Here is an 18,576-nt window from a genome sequence, read left to right as displayed (position 1 = left end):
AAAAGGAGATCTTTTGGTTTCAACGTGGATGATTGTGTTTGGGGTGTCATGGGAGACCCTACCATCGGGGAACAGGATCACACCACGGAGAACAACACTGCTTTGACATGCAAGTGATCCCAATGCTCCTGTTCTTCCTGACATTCCCCATCGACCAGTCCTTCCATGCACCAGTGTGTCCTGTGACGATCCAACACAAAGAAACAACTGAAATAAAACATATTTTTGATTCGGTAAGTAGTTTTTGCCAATCATAGATAAGCGATATCGCTTACCACCGTATCATAAAATTTTAATGGACGATATACTCTGAATCAAATTTAATATAGTAAATATTCTTTATAATCATGATTTATTTATAGTATAAAAATTTATTTTATAATATGAGTTACAGTATCTTCTTAGTATTGCTGAAAATAAAAACATTATTTTATAATATTTTATACTATATTACAATATTTTTCTAATATTATAAAAAATATGACATTACAAAATTTATATAAATTAGTATTTTATTTAGTTTATGATATTATTAAAAAATACTGTAACAAGTATAAAAAATTATATTTAACATTTTAATCTTTATATTTTTAAAAATTATAAAATATTTAACCTCGTTTCGCTTCACATGATAGACTCTATTAATAAAAATATTAAAAGGTTCTGAACACATATAGTATTTTCGCCAGTAGAATTCACGATATGAGAAGAAATAATATTAAATATTATAAATATAAGAATTAAGTATAAAAATAAGATTATTAAATATAATTAATTATATAAGATAATCTACAACTAATCCTAATAGAATGCTTCATTAAAAAAATTATTATGGAATAAAAAGAAAGATGAGCTAGATTTTTTCTGTCATCCATCGTTATATAAACTATATTTTTAGATTATGTTCTTTAAGAGGTTAAATAACTTTTTTTTTTGGCACTATGAACCACATAATTATATTCAATAGTTAAAACGGTGTTCTTATTTGGTGGAAGACACACGAGTTTCTTCTCCTACTTGCCTTGGTCAGCGGAAATAGAGGGGCCCAATCTCCTTCCAATAAGGAGAAAGGTAATGTTTGGGAAGTACCAAACAGGGTAAGAAAAAGTACTTTTTAGTTAATAAATCCTAAATTATCGAACAGTCAGATTCGGATTATGATATTGTCACTCCGAATTACCAGCTCAGATGGAGGCTTACAGATCGATATCGAACAGTTCGCAGCTCACGAGCGACAGCGACAGCGCGTGAAAATATCAGCGCCTGTGGGCTTTCGAGAATAATCCGCCGCTCTACGTGTGGCTACCGCTGGACTCGGCTTCCCTAAGGTGGGCGGGTGGCGGTGCGTCTAAGCTCGACGGCGTCAAATCCCGGCTAGCGCCACACTGCTCTCGGTCCACTTCCTTGTTCGGCTCGGTTTTTCCTCGTCCCGAAAGCGCTGTCTTTTAGAGGATTTGAATTGCCAATCGGCGGCCATGGCGGCCTCGGCAGCGGCGGGGGGGATCGGAGCCGGGGCCGATCGGAGGGTCCAGATACGTGGATTTCGGGGGCTCAGGTCCTCCGGACTGATTCCCTTCGGGAGACCGCTCCCGGCTCTGCCCATCGGGTCCTCGTCGGGCTTTTCTTCCATTATAAGAGCCGTCTCCACGGTGAGCTCTATTTGCTTCTTGCATTTTATCTATTTCTGCTTCCTGATGTGGTAACCCAAAGGTGGGATGTTGGTTGTCTTTTGTCCGTTTTAGTTGGTTTGAATAACCAATAGGGGGAAATTATGGTGATGCCATATCACGTTTATGTTTCGTTCTTAAGAAACAAGCATTTTCCCCCTTTATCGTAGGATAGCAAATTGCATCTTTAAATGTTCGTGTTTTCTGACATGAACTAGTCTTTTACATAGCAATTAAGAAAGTGATGTCAGGTTCCTGAATGCCCATCTTATCTGTAACAGGCTTCTGGTTTAAATTTTTCGTGTAGGTATTTTCGGTTGGTAATTGACCTGGTAGCTAGGGCAGCGATTTTTTTGTATCAATGTGGGATCTGGGAGACGGAGAGAGGGAACTGGGAGAAGAGAAAAGGAAACTTGTGAAGCAGAGTTTTTTACCTGAAGCTTCTTCAATGTTGTTGAAGCTCTGTAGATGATTAATCTTACTCTTTTTTCTACTTTCTTTAATTTTCCTATAATCAACCATTAACTAAACCTGCTGTAAAGTTCTTCAACTGCTTATCATCAGCTATCATGATGCTGCCGTATTTTACATCTGTCGTATTTCACGGTCCATATGCATGCTGAGTGATTGGATATCTTGCAAGTTTGCCTTAATGTATGATCGGGCCAATCCCAAATCTGATCTTAATTTCTGTGAAACACATCTGCAAGCTGTATGAGTCCTCTTTTTCCTCATTCTAAAAGAATTTAGGCAAGGCCATTAGAGTCAAAAAGGACATGTTGAATGAGGCAGATATAGATGCAGCTTCAAATGGTTTAGTTTTGCAAAGTTGTTAGTGCTTTGATGTTAATATGATGGCTAAAAGGTAGCTTGTTTTTAGCATTGCCTAATGATGGAACTCTATAACATCACAAGGAAAAAATCATGGGCATTTCAGTTAGTGTCCTACAAGACTATGCATGACGGAAAAATAAAAAAGTATGTAAATATTGTTAAGTAGCAGTTGTTTTGAAATAACTAAAAAGAAATGCAGTGTCTTGTAGAATAAGAAGTATATACATGATGCTCAACACTGTAACTGGTTTTTTTCTAATTTTGAAATTATCTTTTAACTCTTGCTAGTTTCTAGTAAAGAAAATTATTCGATATTTCGACCTGCGAGCTGGGCTACAATTTGAATAAGCAGTATGTATATAATTCTCAACTCTGCAACTGTTTTTTTGTAATTTTTAGGTATCTCTTTATCTCTTTCTAGTACAAAATCATTCGATGCTTTGACCTGGGAGATTTGGTACATTTTCTCCAATGTAATCTACCTGCCATTAATTCATCTGCAGATATGATATTTGATTAATGTAAATTTAGAGTATATTACCTGTACTTAATTTCTCATTTAAATAATGCCAATCCTTTTTGGTTTTTTTATAGCCTACAAAACCAGATACTGCGGTCAAGCGAAGCAAGGTTGAATTGTTTAAGGAGCAAAGCAACTTTCTTAGATTTCCTTTAAATGAGGAATTGCTCTCAGAAGCTCCAAACATAAATGAAGCTGCTACACAATTGATCAAGTTTCACGGAAGTTATCAACAGACAAATAGGGATGAACGTGGTGTAAAGTCTTACCAGTTTATGCTTCGTACAAAAAATCCATGTGGGAAAGTCCCAAATAAGCTCTACCTGGTTATGGATGATCTTGCTGATGAGTTTGGAATTGGTACTCTTCGCTTGACCACTAGGCAGACATTTCAGTTGCATGGCATCCTGAAGAAAGACCTAAAAACTGTAATGAGTACCATCATCAAGAATATGGGATCAACTCTTGGTGCATGTGGTGATTTGAACAGAAATGTATTAGCTCCTGCAGCACCATATGCCAAAAAAGAGTATGTCTTTGCGCAGGAGACTGCTGAAAATATTGCTACCCTTTTGACACCTCAGTCTGGTGCATATTATGATTTATGGGTAGATGGTGAAAAAGTTATGTCAGCAGAGCCTCCAGAGGTAGTAAAAGCTCGTAATGACAATTCCCATGGAACAAATTTCCCAGACTTACCAGAGCCCATTTACGGCACCCAATTCTTGCCTCGGAAGTTCAAGATTGCAGTGACTGTACCAAAAGATAACTCAGTTGATATCCTAACAAATGACATTGGTGTTGTACTAGTTTCTGATGATGATGGAGAACCTCGAGGCTTTAACATCTATGTAAAAAGTTTTTATGTTCAAGTGTTAGTTTATAAGTTTCTTGATTAGAAATTTTGATTTGTTCAAAAAATTTACATTTGTAGGTGGGAGGAGGCATGGGAAGGACTCATCGGGTTGAGACCACATTCCCTCGTCTAGGGGAGCCACTGGGTTATGTTCCAAAAGCAGATATTTTGTTTGCTATAAAGGCTATTGTTGTTACTCAAAGAGAAAATGGGAGGAGGGATGACAGGAAATATAGTAGAATGAAGTATTTGATTAGTGCATGGGGAATTGAAAAGTTCCGTAGTGTTGTTGAGCAGTATTATGGTAAGAAGTTTGAACCATTCAGAGAATTACCGGAGTGGGAATTTAAGAGTTACCTTGGATGGCATGAACAGGTTGCTTTCAGACATCTAATGGATTTGTACTCATTCTTTTGCTTAGTTCTTGTTAGTTTTGATATGTTCTAAACAATTGCAATATCATTTTTGGCCATATGTATGTGTTTTCAGCTTTGTCTTTTAATGAAAATGTTATGATCTTTTGGAGCATTTCATGGCAGGGTAATGGTGCTATGTTTTGTGGACTCAGTGTTGATAATGGCCGTATAGGAGGGAAAATGAAGAAAACTTTGAGAGAAGTAATTGAGAAGTACAATCTGAATGTTCGCATTACACCTAACCAGAACTTGATTTTGTGTGACATCCGGTGTTCATGGAGACGGCCCATCTCCATAGCTCTTGCCCAGGCTGGTCTACTGGTATAGCTTGTTTGTTTCTGCAGCTTCAAAAATTAGGTTATACTTATCTAGTACCTTGTATAACCAAAAGAATAACCAAAATGGCTGATCTACTGTATAGCTTATTTCTTTCTTTAGTGAGACCCCCTGTGTTTGGTGTTTAAACCGAATTGAAATCTAATGCGCTAAATCTGATATGAGGTCTCAATGCCTGACTTTCTAAATGACTTGTGTTTCTGGTTGTTATGCAAAAGATGATTTCTGATCCTACTGTTAGTTGGGTGTCCTGATTAATCTAAGTATTATCATACTGACAGCTACCCAGATATATTGATCGTCTCAATTTAACTGCCATGGCCTGTCCTGCTCTTCCACTTTGCCCACTAGCAATTACAGAAGCTGAGAGAGGGATTCCAGATATTCTCAGAAGGGTTCGAGCTGTTTTTGACAAGGTCACCACATTGTTTATTATCCAATTTGTTGTAATAATGTGCAAACTGCTATATTTGAAAATTTTCTGAGTGAACTGTGATTCAGAAACATTTTATTGCAGGTTGGCCTCAAGTACAATGATTCAGTTGTGATAAGGGTGACTGGTTGCCCTAATGGCTGTGCCAGACCCTACATGGCCGAGCTAGGACTTGTCGGAGATGGTCCCAACAGCTACCAGGTGATTTAAGTCCTTTATGAATGGTAGTAATAATGTGGATTGAAGCTTCTTTCAACCAGCAGTGCTTGGAATCATAGATTGAAGAATCAATTTATGGAAAATTATATAACTAGCAATCACCTAGGGTGAGATTTAGAATAAAGCACATTCAACCTTTTATGTACTTGTGGTTTCCATAGCCTGACATCCTCAAGTGCACAAATACATGCAAGATCTTCACTTTAATAGTCTGTAAATGCATGATCTTGGGAGTTAAACTGACCCTTTGCAACGAAATATTGATATTGAGATATAATAGAACTTACAGGCCTTAGCAGCTGTCTAAATAAATTTTATTTGTGCTCAACCAAATGCTTATTGATGCTTTTTACTTGTGACATCAGATCTGGCTTGGTGGCACACCTAATCAGACCAGACTGGCAAAAAGCTTCATGAATAAGGTGAAGGTCCAAGATTTAGAGAAGGTTCTTGAGCCGCTATTTTACAACTGGAGGATAGAACGCCAACGGCATGAATCATTTGGTGACTTCACGACTCGGATGGTGAGCATGGTTGATAATATATGAATGTCAGCTCTAACAACACTCGGTGATGAACATGGTTGACCTTCTGTCTTTCCGTTAGGGCTTTGATACACTTCAAGAGCTGGTCGAGAAGTGGGAAGGTCCTGGGGAATCATCATCATCAAGATTCAATCTCAAAATCTTCTCGGACAGGCAAACGTATGAAGCCATGGCGAATCTTGCAAAGCTGCAGAACAAGAGTGCCCACCAGCTGGCCATGGAGGTCATCCGCAATTATGTTGCTGCTCAGCAGAATGGAAAAGGTGAATGAGCTCACCGATGCAAACCAATGATCATTTCTCTGGCTCGCTATCGATAGAGCCAAATGAAGTTCAAACTGTTTTCCGCATTTATTTTTTAAATGAATTGACTCTACTGTAAAAATGTTGGTAGAGTTAAAAGATCTTCCAATATCTGAAGCTGCAACGTTTATCTGAATGGAACTGTACGAGTGTCAATGTCTTGCATGTGGCATCTCAGAGTGCAGCTGAGCAATTGCTATATCTGCAAGCTGAAGTGCACCACAATATCATTGAATCACATATGCAACTTGAGCTTATGACTTGTTTATGGAAGAACCAAGGCTTTTTGCTACCTGAAGACTCCCAATTGTTCTGTGTATCACAGGCTAAGTTTGTCTTACAACTGCATTCACAAAACTATCCAATGTATGATGGCTTTAGATTTTTTTCTTTCTTGAGAAAAACTGCAATAATGTGGATGAAGATTCCTACTCACAAGCTTTAGTTGGTACATCACTCCCAGTCAATCTCACACACACTCTTCCTCTACTTCTCTGCAACTGCATCCAGTCTCCTCTCTCTCCTTTCCTCTTTGTTCAAGATTGCTTAAGCTTGTACTGAAAGATTGTTTACTAGTTATAAGACAATATGGTGCCAATTCCTCATTATTCACATAAAACTTCAAAAAATTCCTCAAGGACTTATAGAACCAACATCAGGGATTATAAATTGAATTGCCAAAAATACCTTAACAAAATTCCCAAAGATGAATATGAGAATTTTCCCGTTTCCGAAAACATAAAACAATTAATATTTCATTAAAAAAATAAATTTGGATTTGCATTATCTTCAAAAGCTAGTGAAACCAAAATCCCATAAAGAAATGGATATCATTCTACCTGTGATGGAAAATGCTGTGAAATTGCAAACAAATCGAGCATTTTAGGTTTGATTAACGTTTTGCATGGTGACTTCTCCATAGCCTACTCCTCACAAAATATATTTTCAAAATCACTATTATTTGACTTAGTATTATTTATTTAAGCTATTTTTCAAACTAAATTAAGCATTGTTGGTGTTTCACTAAATATCATATATATATATATATATATATATATATATATATATATATATATATATATATATATATATTGAGTGGTGACAACTCAACTATTTAACGGCCTTCGTCTTCCCGCCACACGTGCATCAGAGATGGTTTGCTCTCTCCTCATGAACCTCCCAAGCCCACATCGCTTGTCTCCCCCCATCCGAAGCAGAGACCCCGGTAACTGGAATTCGATCCTCAAGCACCACGTCAGGCTAAAAAATGACCGGGCCATCCTCGCAACCTTCGCCGAGATGGAAGCTTCGGGCGCCCACCGCGACAGGGTCGCACTGCCGGTCGTCCTCAAGGCGTGCGCGAGGTTGCAGGATGTCGAGTTCGGTAAACGAGTTCATTCGTGCATAGTTGGGACAGAACTAGCTGACGACCTGCGCGTTCGGACTGCGCTCGTGGATTTGTACTGTAAATGCGGATTAGTTGATGATGCGCTCGAGGTATTTGAGGAAATGACGCAGAGAGATTTGGTTTCATGGAATGCCATGATCTCTGGGTGTGTTGCCAATTTTCAGTACAAATACGCGATCTTGTTGTGTTTTAGGATGATAAGAGATGGATTGAGGCTGAATTCGGTCACGCTGGTTAGTCTAATATTAGCCTGTCGTGAGTTGTCTGAGTTCAGGCTTGGGCAGGCTGCACATTGCTATAGTTTGAGAAGTGGGATTCTTCAACTGGAGCCTCATGTTGGGACTTCCTTGATTGGGTTCTATTCGAGGTTTGACATGTGGTTATCACACAATGTATTTGAAGTATTGGAGAGAAGGAACACTGTGTGTTGGAATGCTATCATAGATGGGTATTTCCAGACTGGAAAATGTTCTGAAGCTTTAAAGATCTTTCTTCATATGATAGTAGACAATGTGGCTCCTGATTCTGTGACATTTTTAGCTGTCATGCAATCGTGTGGGGAATTCGGATGCTTAAAGTTTGGGAAGCAAGTGCACCAACTAGTTATTAAATACGGTTTTTCTGTAGATAAGTTTGTGGGGAATGCACTGATCAATATGTATGGTAGGTGTGGATATTGTGAACATGCTAGTCTAGTTTTTGAAAGAGGGCTAACAGGGGATGTTGCTTCATGGAATGCTATGATCTCTGCATACAAGAATTGCATGTGTTTCAATGAAGCACTTGCTCTGTTTAGCAGGATGAAGTGTGACTGTATAGGAGAAAATATGGTCACCATTGGTATAATGCTTTCTGTATGTGCTCAGTGTGGCTGCTTAGCAAGAGGTAAGCAATTGCATGCCTATGCTATAAAAAGTGGGATGACAGATAATACCTCAATAGATGATGCATTGCTGTCTATGTATGCGGACTTGAATATTGTCACATCTGCTCAAGAGATTTTTAATGGGATGGATAAGTCAAATGCAGTTTCTTGGAACGCATTGATCATGGCTTTGATCAAGGATGGGCTGACATGCAAGGCTTGGGATCTTTTCGGGAAAATGCAACAAACCGAAACTAAACCAAACTCATTCACTATGGTCTCTCTTCTTAAAGGATGCACAAACAACTTATTTTTAAATTTTGGCAGGTCTATTCATGGTTATGTGATAAGGCATGGGCTTGATGTCAACTCATCATTGTGCACTGCACTTGCAGATATGTACATGGACTGTGGACAAGAATCGGCAGCATTTTATATATTTTGGAATCACTCTGACAGAGATTTAGTATCTTGGAATGCTATGATTGCTAGCTATATTCACAATGGACGACCGAATGATGCTCTTACTCTCTTCCATCGAATGCAGTTTGAAACAAAACCTGATGCAAGTACAATGATCAATGTTCTTCCGTCATGTGCACAAATGGGGAATCTTCTGCAAGTAAAAGGCTTTCATGCATACATTGTAAGAAGGGAGCTCGGCTTGCCACTTGATACTTCTTTGGGAAATGCTCTTCTGACGATGTATGCAAAATGTGGAAGCATAAGGAGTGCTGAATCGATGTTCAGAAACCTACTGAAGAGGGACATCATCTCTTGGAATGCCATGATTGCAGCATATGGAATCCATGGCCAAGGTGAAGATGCTGTTCGGATATTTTGTGAATTACTTAGTGCTAGAGAGAGACCTACCCGTGTAACATTTGTTTCTATTCTGTCTGCATGCAGTCACTCCGGTATGATTGAGAAGGGATGGGAAATTTTCCATTCCATGAATAGGGACTATAATGTACCACCTGAGGTTGTTCATTATGCTTGCATGGTCGACCTTCTTGGCCGTGCAGGAAACCTTGATAAAGCCAAAGAACTGATCTGTTCAATGCCCATGGAACCAGATGCTAGTCTCTGGAGAGCTCTCCTGAGCGCATGTAGAATGTTTTATAACATGGAACTTGCGAGGATAATCGGTGAAAAGCTCATTGAATTAGAACCAATGAACATTGCAAATTACATACTTCTCTCCAATATATATGCTGCAGCTGGAAATTGGGAATACGTCACTATCTTGAGAGCAGACATCAAGGAGAAAGGTTTAGAAAAGACTCCAGGTAACAGTTGGATAAACATTAAAAATGAAGTCCAATCTTTTACTGCAGGGAACAAACAAGACTCTCAGTTTGAGATGTCGTACACAAAACTCAAACTGTCTTTGGACGAGCTAATGGAAAATGGATATATTCCTCATACAAGTTCAATCTGGCATAATGTGTAGATCTGGGCAAAGGAATGATTCTGATTAGTTAGTGTGAGGATCTGGCAACTTATCTAAATCCCCTCAACAAGGTTCTACAGAACACATTCCAACAGAAATCTTCAGGGCCCTGGTGATTACCACTGTTTTCAGCAAACCTTGTCTATAAGTTTTTGCTGGAATCTTCTCAAATCTCCAGGCCTTTTGCATCCTTTCATGTCATCTGGTCATGCATGAACTTGATGCCAGACGGTCGACTATCAGAATGTTTTTCCAAATGAAATTGGTATAATCTTCTACCGTCTTTGGGTTCATATAACTATTTCAGTGCACCTTGATTTCGAAGATCTCAAATGGTTAGATGATATTGATGATAACCTGAAATGCACAATTTATTGGCTATTGTCTAATAAAAAGCCAAAGGAAACAACTTCAATAGCCCAGCTGTCTATGTATTGTGTCACGTATGCAAATCGCAGTACATATGTTGTATAACATACTGTTGGGGATTTGTATTGTGTCACGTATGCAAATCGCAGTACATATGTTGTATAACATACTGTTGGGGATTATACAGAAACCCCATCAGGAAGGTTACTACAAAATACAGGTTAGATCTGGCTCACAGACTCTCCTCAACATGCTTTCAGTCCCACCTGTATTCCTTGGCACCCGAGAAACATCTGTCAAGATATTTTTCTATTTAGTATTCCTTGGCACCCGAGTGTCACTGGATGGCATTTTGTCCCCGGGAATTCTTATGTTTCTGTCCATAAGTTGGCTAATTTTGCTATGACAAATGTAGTTGATATATTCTGGAGAGGTAATCCACCTCCTGATATTTTGTGTGAACTCTTATTAAGTTCATTTACCACTTTTCTTCCAAAAAACGAACTGTTGGGGACTCTCTGATTTACTTGATCTTTGGTCCATGTTACTATATAAAATGTGCAAATCACAAAGAATAATGGAGGAATTCACGAGTTCCTCTTTCTTTTTGTTTTGAGTATATTACCCTCTTAAGTAATATTGTGTTTTTCTCTCCCAAAACGAAGTTAACATCTTCTCATGAATCAATAGAACTTCCTAATCTTATTGATTCTAAAAGAAACTTTATTTTGTAGGTTTACTATTCATAACCAGGTGAGATGAACATAGGAGATAATAGCAAGGTGCCACTGAGAAACCCCTAGATGATTATTGGTAAAGTGGTTTATTTTCAGCAGCAAACATTGATTTATATGCTTATGTATAATTGATATTTTTTTTGCATTCCAACTTTCGGCAAGTATTCTAAATGAATTTATTATTAGAACTTAATGCAATCTTGGCTTGTGTGTGCCTGAGTTGCAAGAACTGTAGACAGATGGCTCAAATGCAGAACAAAAGCATTTGAAGCTATGATTTGCAGATCCTGTCTAAAATGAAGTTCATAAACAAGAAGCACTCGGTACTCTTTTAAAGTCATTTATTGCTTGGTCACAAGAACAAATAACTTTTATTTAGTGTGGTACATGTTCATAACTTTCCTTTCAGTCCTGGGTCAAGGAAGTCATTTATGTTCACCATGGGTGTGTAAAAGTCACCAGGAATTCATTTCAGATGATGAATGCCACATATTCTACCACAGAGTAGCATACAAAGAAGTTTCTTTCCCTTTAAACAAACGGGAAAGAAGATCTGACTTTGTTCTCTTAAATATAAATCTCCAAACCATTCGGTCTTACCTGTTTTCTTAAAGTTTAATCTCCCTTTCATGCAGGAACAAGTCACACTCTGATTTATCAGAATGTGCCATCACAACCTAACTCTTGTAGGACAGCTTTTGGTTATCCTATCAAGATCCTATCAACAGATTGGGTGACTGAGGTAAGCACTTATGCCCTGTTCTTTATGTTTCATGCCATCCTTGTCATAGACAGATGACGGTCATTTTGATCTAGCTTCGCTTCTTTTAACAATTCATTATTTTCCATAGTTATCCTGTATCATTGTTTTCTTGGGTATCTCCATCTTATCAAAAGGCTCATGTATTGCTCACCATGATGCAAGAGACCAGGTAGCCTTCCTTTGCAGTACATCAGCTTACTTTCCAACCACAAAATGAATATAAAAGCAAGGAGGAGGAGAAATCTCGAAGCCTAATCCTGTTAACAATGACCGGAACCGTCTCTTGTGATGTCAAATGCATCCAAAGGGTGAGAAGACTGCTGCCAAAGAAAACATGTGGAGTCATTATTCCAACAGGTAATTGCTATCATTTGAGACCAAACGTTCTTAGTCCTTTTAGGTACTGTTCTCACATATGTTTGAAAGAGAGATGGAATAACGTCTATAGGTGGGACCATAAGTTGGCTACGACCATACCAATCTGACCCATCTTTTCTTATCTTTGTTAAGAATCCTACCTGAACAGTTTTAGGTGTTATGAAAGGAAGGAAGAGCATTAAAAGATGTTCTTCCAGGAACACAGTGGAGGTCAAGGAAAGCTTCTAAATGGTGGACCAAGGGAACAAGAAGATTGTCGGAAGTTAAAGTAAGCAGTTCCTGCACTTGCATTTATTTTATATCCAATTTTTATTTATTTTATTTTCGAGCCAAGTTGAACTCCATGAATCACATGAATACTTCAAACTAGAGGATCAAAAAGTTTCAAAAAGGGTTCTTGAGGAAGAATAATGTGAGTGAAAGATTTCACTTTGATTCATGACTTTAAGAAATATTGAAAATTCTTGGTCTCCCAATTTGACCATTAATTCCTAAACATCTTATTTCAATTAAAATTTGGTTATTCATAAGATTATCTTTGTCATATGTTTGAATGGTTAAAATGTCTAACTTTGAATGATTGAATTGTTCAACTCAAAGTTAGCAATTTCATAGGCCCAATGGTTGGCTTTTGATATCATCATCTACGATCAACAAATTGATCTGTTATATTCGCACCATAACATATGAATAATATGTCTTCGTTAAAGCATAGTATATTATTGTATAATTGATAGGTCTCTGAGCATATATACATTATTGAATGTAATAATAATAATTTTTTACATGAATGACACTCTTATCAGAAACATAGTCAGTCAAAATCATACGTAAAAAGGTCAAAAAATTCATATGCAAAAATACTTTTATATATGAATATGAATTAGTTAGTAGCGACATCAACATATCAGATTTAGGTGGAATCCAGGATTCAAAGTTGGTAAGCTTATGGATCCACAAAAGGCATATGAAAGAAATTTAGGCTCAAAGTTTATGTTGTATGATATGATATATTTTGGCGGCCTGGACACCTCACCGCTGACACCGCATGTCAAATCGGAGCCCTACGCCACCCGTCCCATCTCGGGAGCTCGTACCAAGAAGATATGTCACATGTCCCGTCCCGGGAGCTCAGGGCGGTGCCGTCTGACGTCGCTTTGCGCGTCCCGGAACGACGGCCGATCAGAAGGGTCGTCCCATCTCTCGGGGGTCAGCAGCAGCGACGTCGAATCGACGCACCATCAGCCCTCGCGCCATAGTATAAAACCCTTGGTTGGCCTCCGACCAAGAGGAGGTAAGAAAAAAGAAGGAAAAAAGTAATCCCTCTCGTTATTAACTTGCTCATCGGAGGGGCCACGGTCGGGTACCGCCCGACGGAGGCCATTTTTGCAAGAGGACGATCACTCATCGATGGTGAGGGACTCGACACGAGAGCGCGATCCGCCCGACACCAAGGAGTCGCCAAGTAGCCCCGGTCGCCCTTCGGCCAAGAGGATGCAAGAAAAAAAGAAGGAAAAAAGTAATATCTCTCGTTACTAACTTGCTCGTCAGAGGAGCCACGGTCGGATACCACCCGGTAGAGGCCATTTTTGCAGGAGGGCGATCACTCATCGACGGTGAGGGACTCGACACGGGAGCGCGATCCGCCCGGCATCAAGGAGTCGCCAATCAGCCCCGATCCCGACCAACGTCAATCAGCACTCCTTCCCAAGAGCTCAGGTACCTCATCATCTGAATTGCCCTGCAGAAAATTTCCGATATTGACCCCTGAACTTAGCTGTGCTGACTCACAGTCAACATATTTGTTGTCTAACATTGTTGACCTTCGTTACCAATCCTAATCAAGCAAATGAAAACTAAGTATGAACCTTATCATATTCTTTCAAGTTAATGCTGGTGTTTTCACATAAAAAATATAATTTAGTGAGATTATAAATGATGATTGGATGGACATTTGGATAATCCCGAGCGAGGGTGGATTTAGAATAATCGTGTGAGTGGGCACGCATCTCATGGCATTTCGTCCCGCGAAACAACTCATCATCACCGTCCAATTCGCCGAGTGGTGATGCCCGCGGCGGCAAGCGAAACCACCGGCGGTACCCTTGTCTCGCGGGTTCATCCTGGCCTTAAAGTGCTCCCCCGAATCCTGCCGGGTTACGTACCTCCTCGCTCTTCTGCTTTCGGACAGGTGGGCCCCACGCCATCCCCAGCGGTACGTGCGGCGGGTACCGTTTTAAAAGGGGGCGTTGAAGCGTCTTTATCCGCTTCCCTAGCCTCGTCCCAGGCCTACGGTGCTTTGCGATGTTAAATGACCGACAAGCCCCTGCTTTCCTCCCCAAATCCTCCGCTCCAACGCTACGAAACGAGAAGGGCAACAGCGTAACTCCATCTCGGAGTCCTCATCGTGAGGCCAAGGCATGGCGAAATTACACGCTAGCCCTTCCACTTTGACTCATTTACTACGCTCTCCTAGAGAGCTCGTTTGGAGGACTCGTATGTAATTTCAAGTTTTGGGGTTAGAGAAATGTAAACATATCCCCGAAACTCTACCCGTTGGAAATTTCGAGAATAGCAAAAAGGACACGCGCTTATTTAAGTTGCCATAAAACCCCCATGCTGGGCTGATATTTTCACTCCCTCTTACACTGGTACCGGCTACAACGCGTCACGCCGGGGTGGGGGAGCCCGTACATGGAGGATACTGCATCCGACGTGAAAATATCAGCATTGTCACGATTCCCGGTCTACATACTTCCGCCGGAATTGAGCCGCTATGAGCCCGATTTGACCGCTGTGTCGCGTCCGGAACCGCAAATTCCTGAGTCAAGGAAGTCACCATCCGCCAAAACCAGGGTTTTCATTGATCTTTCCGGCGGGGCCCGTTATGTCTCACCAATAAGAAGAGGCGTTTTTTGTTTTGGTGCCTGGGACGAGATACGCGGATCCGGTGATCTCCGGGCGAGTGCGGTCCGTTACGACTGCGGTAGCAGATAAGGGAACCGAAAGGAGAAGATGGCGGGGTGAATGCCTCCTCCCCAAATTTAAGCGCTCTCATTTCATCCTTCCCACGAGCGTTTCATTTCGTTCCAATTACCAGCCTGCTCTCTCCTCCTCCGTCTCCTTCTTCGTCGACGAATCGCAACTGACTCGTTGCGATGGAGGTTTGGCGGTGGTGTGGAGGCCCGCCGCCGTTGTTTGAGGCTGATCTTGATCGAGTCTGAGTCGATCGCTCTTCATCCACCAAAGCGACCGGTGAGAGCTCAACGAATCTCTCTGCTTTTTGAGGCTTATTCTTGTGATCTTTATAGTCAATGGCGTCGGCTTCGGTGCATATAGTAGCGTTTGTGTGACCACAAATCTGGACTTGGTTTGGAAGGCTTTCGAGAACTTGCTAGTTTTGGCTGCTATTTTCTAATCGGAAATTAGTTTTCTTCTGATCCAAGAATTCGCTGTTTCCATTCTGATCTTAATCTTTCCAACTCTGCTATTGAGATTATCTCTTCGATTCCAGTTTTCTATACGGTAAGGTTGTGGTCGGTCTGCTTATAATCCCGTCACAGGGCGGTCTCCGTCCGGCTGAAGCATGTGCGGTGGCCCGGAGCGGGTTGGGCCTTCGTCGCCGTCTCCAGCCTCGCGAGAAGACAACGGAGTGATGGACTACATCACCGACGACTCGTTCTCCAGCCTCCTCGAGCTCGCGGCGAACAACGACGCTGGTGGGTTCAGGCGATCGCTCGACCGCGACCCTTCCGCGGTCGACGAGGTCTGCCTCTGGTATGGCCGCGAGAAGGGCTCCAATAGGATGGTCCTGGAGCGCCACACCCCGCTGATGGTCGCCGCCACCTATGGCAGTCTCGACGTCCTCGGTCTCCTCCTCTCCTCGCCCTCCGTTTTGGTCAACCGCGCTTCCGGCCGTGACAGAGCCACGGCTTTGCATTGCGCCGCCTCGGGTGGGTCTCCCGACGCTGCTGATGCCGTGAGGTTGCTGCTTTCCGCTGGCGCCGATCCCGACTTGGTGGATGCCAACGGCCGCCGGCCCGCTGATGTGGTCATCGTGCCTCCGAAGCTGCCTGACGTGAGGATTGCTCTGGAAGAACTTCTCGGGAAGAGGTGTGATGGTTCGGATGGAGATCACCGTCGTGCTGCCCTTCACGTGATTACGGGGCCATCGAACTCGGATTCACAGCCGTTATCTTCCTCCCTCGATTCGGATGGATCGCCGTCGATAACCACAAAAGCCTCGGAGCTTCAGCCGCCTGCAGTGCCGGAGAAGAAAGAGTACCCCGTTGACCCATCGCTTCCCGACATCAAGAATAGCATCTACGCCACCGATGAGTTCAGAATGTACTCGTTCAAAGTCCGGCCATGCTCGCGGGCGTACTCCCATGACTGGACCGAGTGCCCGTTCGTCCACCCCGGCGAGAATGCCCGGCGTCGTGATCCGAGGAAGTACCACTACAGCTGTGTTCCATGCCCCGATTACCGGAAGGGCGCGTGCAGGAGGGGCGACATGTGCGAGTATGCGCACGGGGTGTTCGAGTGTTGGCTTCACCCGGCGCAGTACCGCACGAGGCCATGCAAGGACGGGACTAGCTGCTCTCGCCGTGTCTGCTTCTTCGCCCACACCAACGAAGAGCTCCGGCCGCTTCACACGGCCACCGATTCTGCCCTACCGTCGCCACTGTCATCGGCCTCTGCTGCGATGGAGATGGCTGCAGCGCTGAGCCTCATGCCTGGGTCGTCGTCTTCGGTCTCTTCTGTGATGTCGCCTTTTACGCCACCCATGTCCCCGTCCGCCAATGGAATCGGTCATTCTTCGTTCTCATGGGCACATTCCAACATGCCTGCGGTGCATCTTCCCGGGAGCAATCTCCAGTCAAGCAGGCTGCGTGCGTCTCTCAGTGCACGGGACATGCCCGTGGATGAGTTCTCTGCGATACCTGAATGCGATGGTCACCAGCTGCTGAACGAAATGTGCCACTCTCGCCTGAGCTCATCTCTGGGAAGTCCAATTGCTCGAGCAAAGGCATTCACTCTCGATGACATTTTCTCAGCTGAGCCAACCTCATCTCCCAAGTATAACTCGGATCAGGGGGCTATCTTTTCGCCATCTCACATCACTGCTGCTCTCAATCAATTTCAACGGCAACAGCAGAGCCTGCTGTCACCAATAAACACAGTTTTCTCACCCAAATCCATGGATGGCCAGCAGGTGCCAGGACACTCTGTGTTGCTGCAGGCTTCCCTCGGTGCTTCTTCACCTGTCAGGATGTCTCCAAGAAACATGGAGTCCATCTCTCCAGTGAGCTCTCATCTATCTTTGCTTGCTCAGAGAGAGAAGCAGAAGCTGATGCTGCGAAGCCTGAGCTCTCGTGATGCCGGTTCCGGAACGTCCCCGGTTGTTGGTTCTCCTGTTAACCATTCGTGGTTAAAGTGGGCATCACCTACCTCGTCGCTCGACTGGGAAGTGAACGGCGAAGAGCTTGGCTGTCTCAGGCAACCATCGTCGTTTGAGCTGCAAGCTACTGGTGAGGAGCCCGATCTCTCTTGGGTCCATTCTTTGGTGAGAGACTCCCCAACCGAGAACGTGGTCGCTGCTTCAGGAGCTCCCGCTGGGCTTTCCAGCTCGCCGCATGCTAATGGAATTGAAGGTTTGAATCGAGATGGTCAATCTGATGACCTTGATCAAGCTGCGCTCCTTGGATCCTGGCTCGATCAGTTGCAGCTCGATCAAATGGTAATCTAACAACAAGAGTTGGTTATTCACTGAACTGCTAGTAGTAGTAGTAGTAGTTAACGACCAAAGTAAATAACATTTTTTTGGTTAGTTGGGAAGGTGAACCAGAGGAAAGAAGTTGAAGGGTTTAATCATCAGAGATTCATTTGGTTTTTAGAAGTGGATTTGTTATTACTACAATAGCAGAGTTCTAAAAGGTCCAAAACATCAAAGAAAGCTCATCTCTGTGTCATTCCAGATCTGCCCAGGTGAACTTCTCCCCTACAATTTGAGTTTTCTCTACTTCCCACCTTTGACTAGTATTATTATCTAAAAACAAAGTTCATATTGTTTATTTGCAATGAACTCATCTAACTTCTGTTGAATGTTTGTCATGGTATCTACTGTATTGGGTCAGTAGTGGGGTTGAGTCTGTTGGGGATTTGACTAATAGAAAAGATGCTTGGTGATTTGTTCTGATCAAACCACTGGTGCATATTTTCTCCATCTGATGTAACATTTGGTTGAACTTTGTTGCTGCCATTATCAAATCCATTATTCTTTTGTATGTTTCTGCTTTCGTGCTTTCTTATGCACTGTCTGAAAGGCTGTCCTTGTGCATTTATAACATGCTTGCTGGCTTGTCTCTATAATTGGGATTCCTTATCTTTCTATCATCTTAGAAAAATGCATGCAAAGTCTTAATCAAATATTGAAAACCTTAGTGGTGTACCTTAATTTCCTGCAAGGCCTTGG

The 18,576-nt window shown here is 42.1% G+C and overlaps 2 protein-coding genes and 1 pseudogene across 4 annotated transcripts; all 3 read left to right on the top strand.

The window, feature by feature from the left end:
- Positions 1 to 1,301: 1,301 nt before the first annotated feature.
- On the top strand, positions 1,302 to 6,264 carry LOC135598847 (sulfite reductase [ferredoxin], chloroplastic-like). Its single transcript, XM_065093240.1, has 8 exons — positions 1,302 to 1,649; positions 3,096 to 3,872; positions 3,956 to 4,252; positions 4,417 to 4,614; positions 4,911 to 5,045; positions 5,147 to 5,263; positions 5,647 to 5,805; positions 5,888 to 6,264. Exons 1-8 carry the CDS (start codon positions 1,476 to 1,478, stop codon positions 6,095 to 6,097), a joined length of 2,067 nt encoding a protein of 688 aa, XP_064949312.1. The 5' UTR covers positions 1,302 to 1,475; the 3' UTR covers positions 6,098 to 6,264.
- A 996-nt stretch (positions 6,265 to 7,260) lies between these two features.
- LOC103990275 (pentatricopeptide repeat-containing protein At1g06140, mitochondrial-like) lies at positions 7,261 to 12,726 on the top strand (annotated as a pseudogene).
- A 2,489-nt stretch (positions 12,727 to 15,215) lies between these two features.
- Positions 15,216 to 18,079, top strand: LOC135598845 (zinc finger CCCH domain-containing protein 24-like). Of its 3 annotated transcripts, none has more exons than XM_065093236.1 (3): positions 15,216 to 15,356; positions 15,665 to 17,841; positions 17,933 to 18,079. In XM_065093236.1, exons 2-3 carry the CDS (start codon positions 15,688 to 15,690, stop codon positions 17,942 to 17,944), a joined length of 2,166 nt encoding a protein of 721 aa, XP_064949308.1. In that variant the 5' UTR covers positions 15,216 to 15,356; positions 15,665 to 15,687; the 3' UTR covers positions 17,945 to 18,079. The 3 variants fall into 3 exon arrangements, with proteins under 3 accessions (XP_064949308.1, XP_064949309.1, XP_064949310.1); XM_065093237.1 differs by having other exon boundaries at positions 15,218 to 15,356; positions 15,597 to 17,841; XM_065093238.1 differs by having other exon boundaries at positions 15,219 to 15,356; positions 15,616 to 17,841.
- Positions 18,080 to 18,576: the final 497 nt, after the last annotated feature.

Source organism: Musa acuminata, chromosome BXJ2-1 (assembly GCF_036884655.1).
Source record: "Musa acuminata AAA Group cultivar baxijiao chromosome BXJ2-1, Cavendish_Baxijiao_AAA, whole genome shotgun sequence".
NCBI lineage: Eukaryota > Viridiplantae > Streptophyta > Magnoliopsida > Zingiberales > Musaceae > Musa > Musa acuminata.
This window is presented reverse-complemented; position numbering and strand designations above follow the sequence as displayed.

Bases quoted from the DNA above. Each gene is read 5' to 3' on its own strand.
- LOC135598847 (XM_065093240.1), top strand. From the start codon at position 1,476: ATGGCGGCCTCGGCAGCGGCGGGGGGGATCGGAGCCGGGGCCGATCGG. The intron at 5,046-5,146 runs GTCACCACATTG...ATTTTATTGCAG, and splicing joins TTCGAGCTGTTTTTGACAAG to GTTGGCCTCAAGTACAATGA. The intron at 5,264-5,646 runs GTGATTTAAGTC...TTGTGACATCAG, and splicing joins ATGGTCCCAACAGCTACCAG to ATCTGGCTTGGTGGCACACC.
- LOC135598845 (XM_065093236.1), top strand. From the start codon at position 15,688: ATGTGCGGTGGCCCGGAGCGGGTTGGGCCTTCGTCGCCGTCTCCAGCC.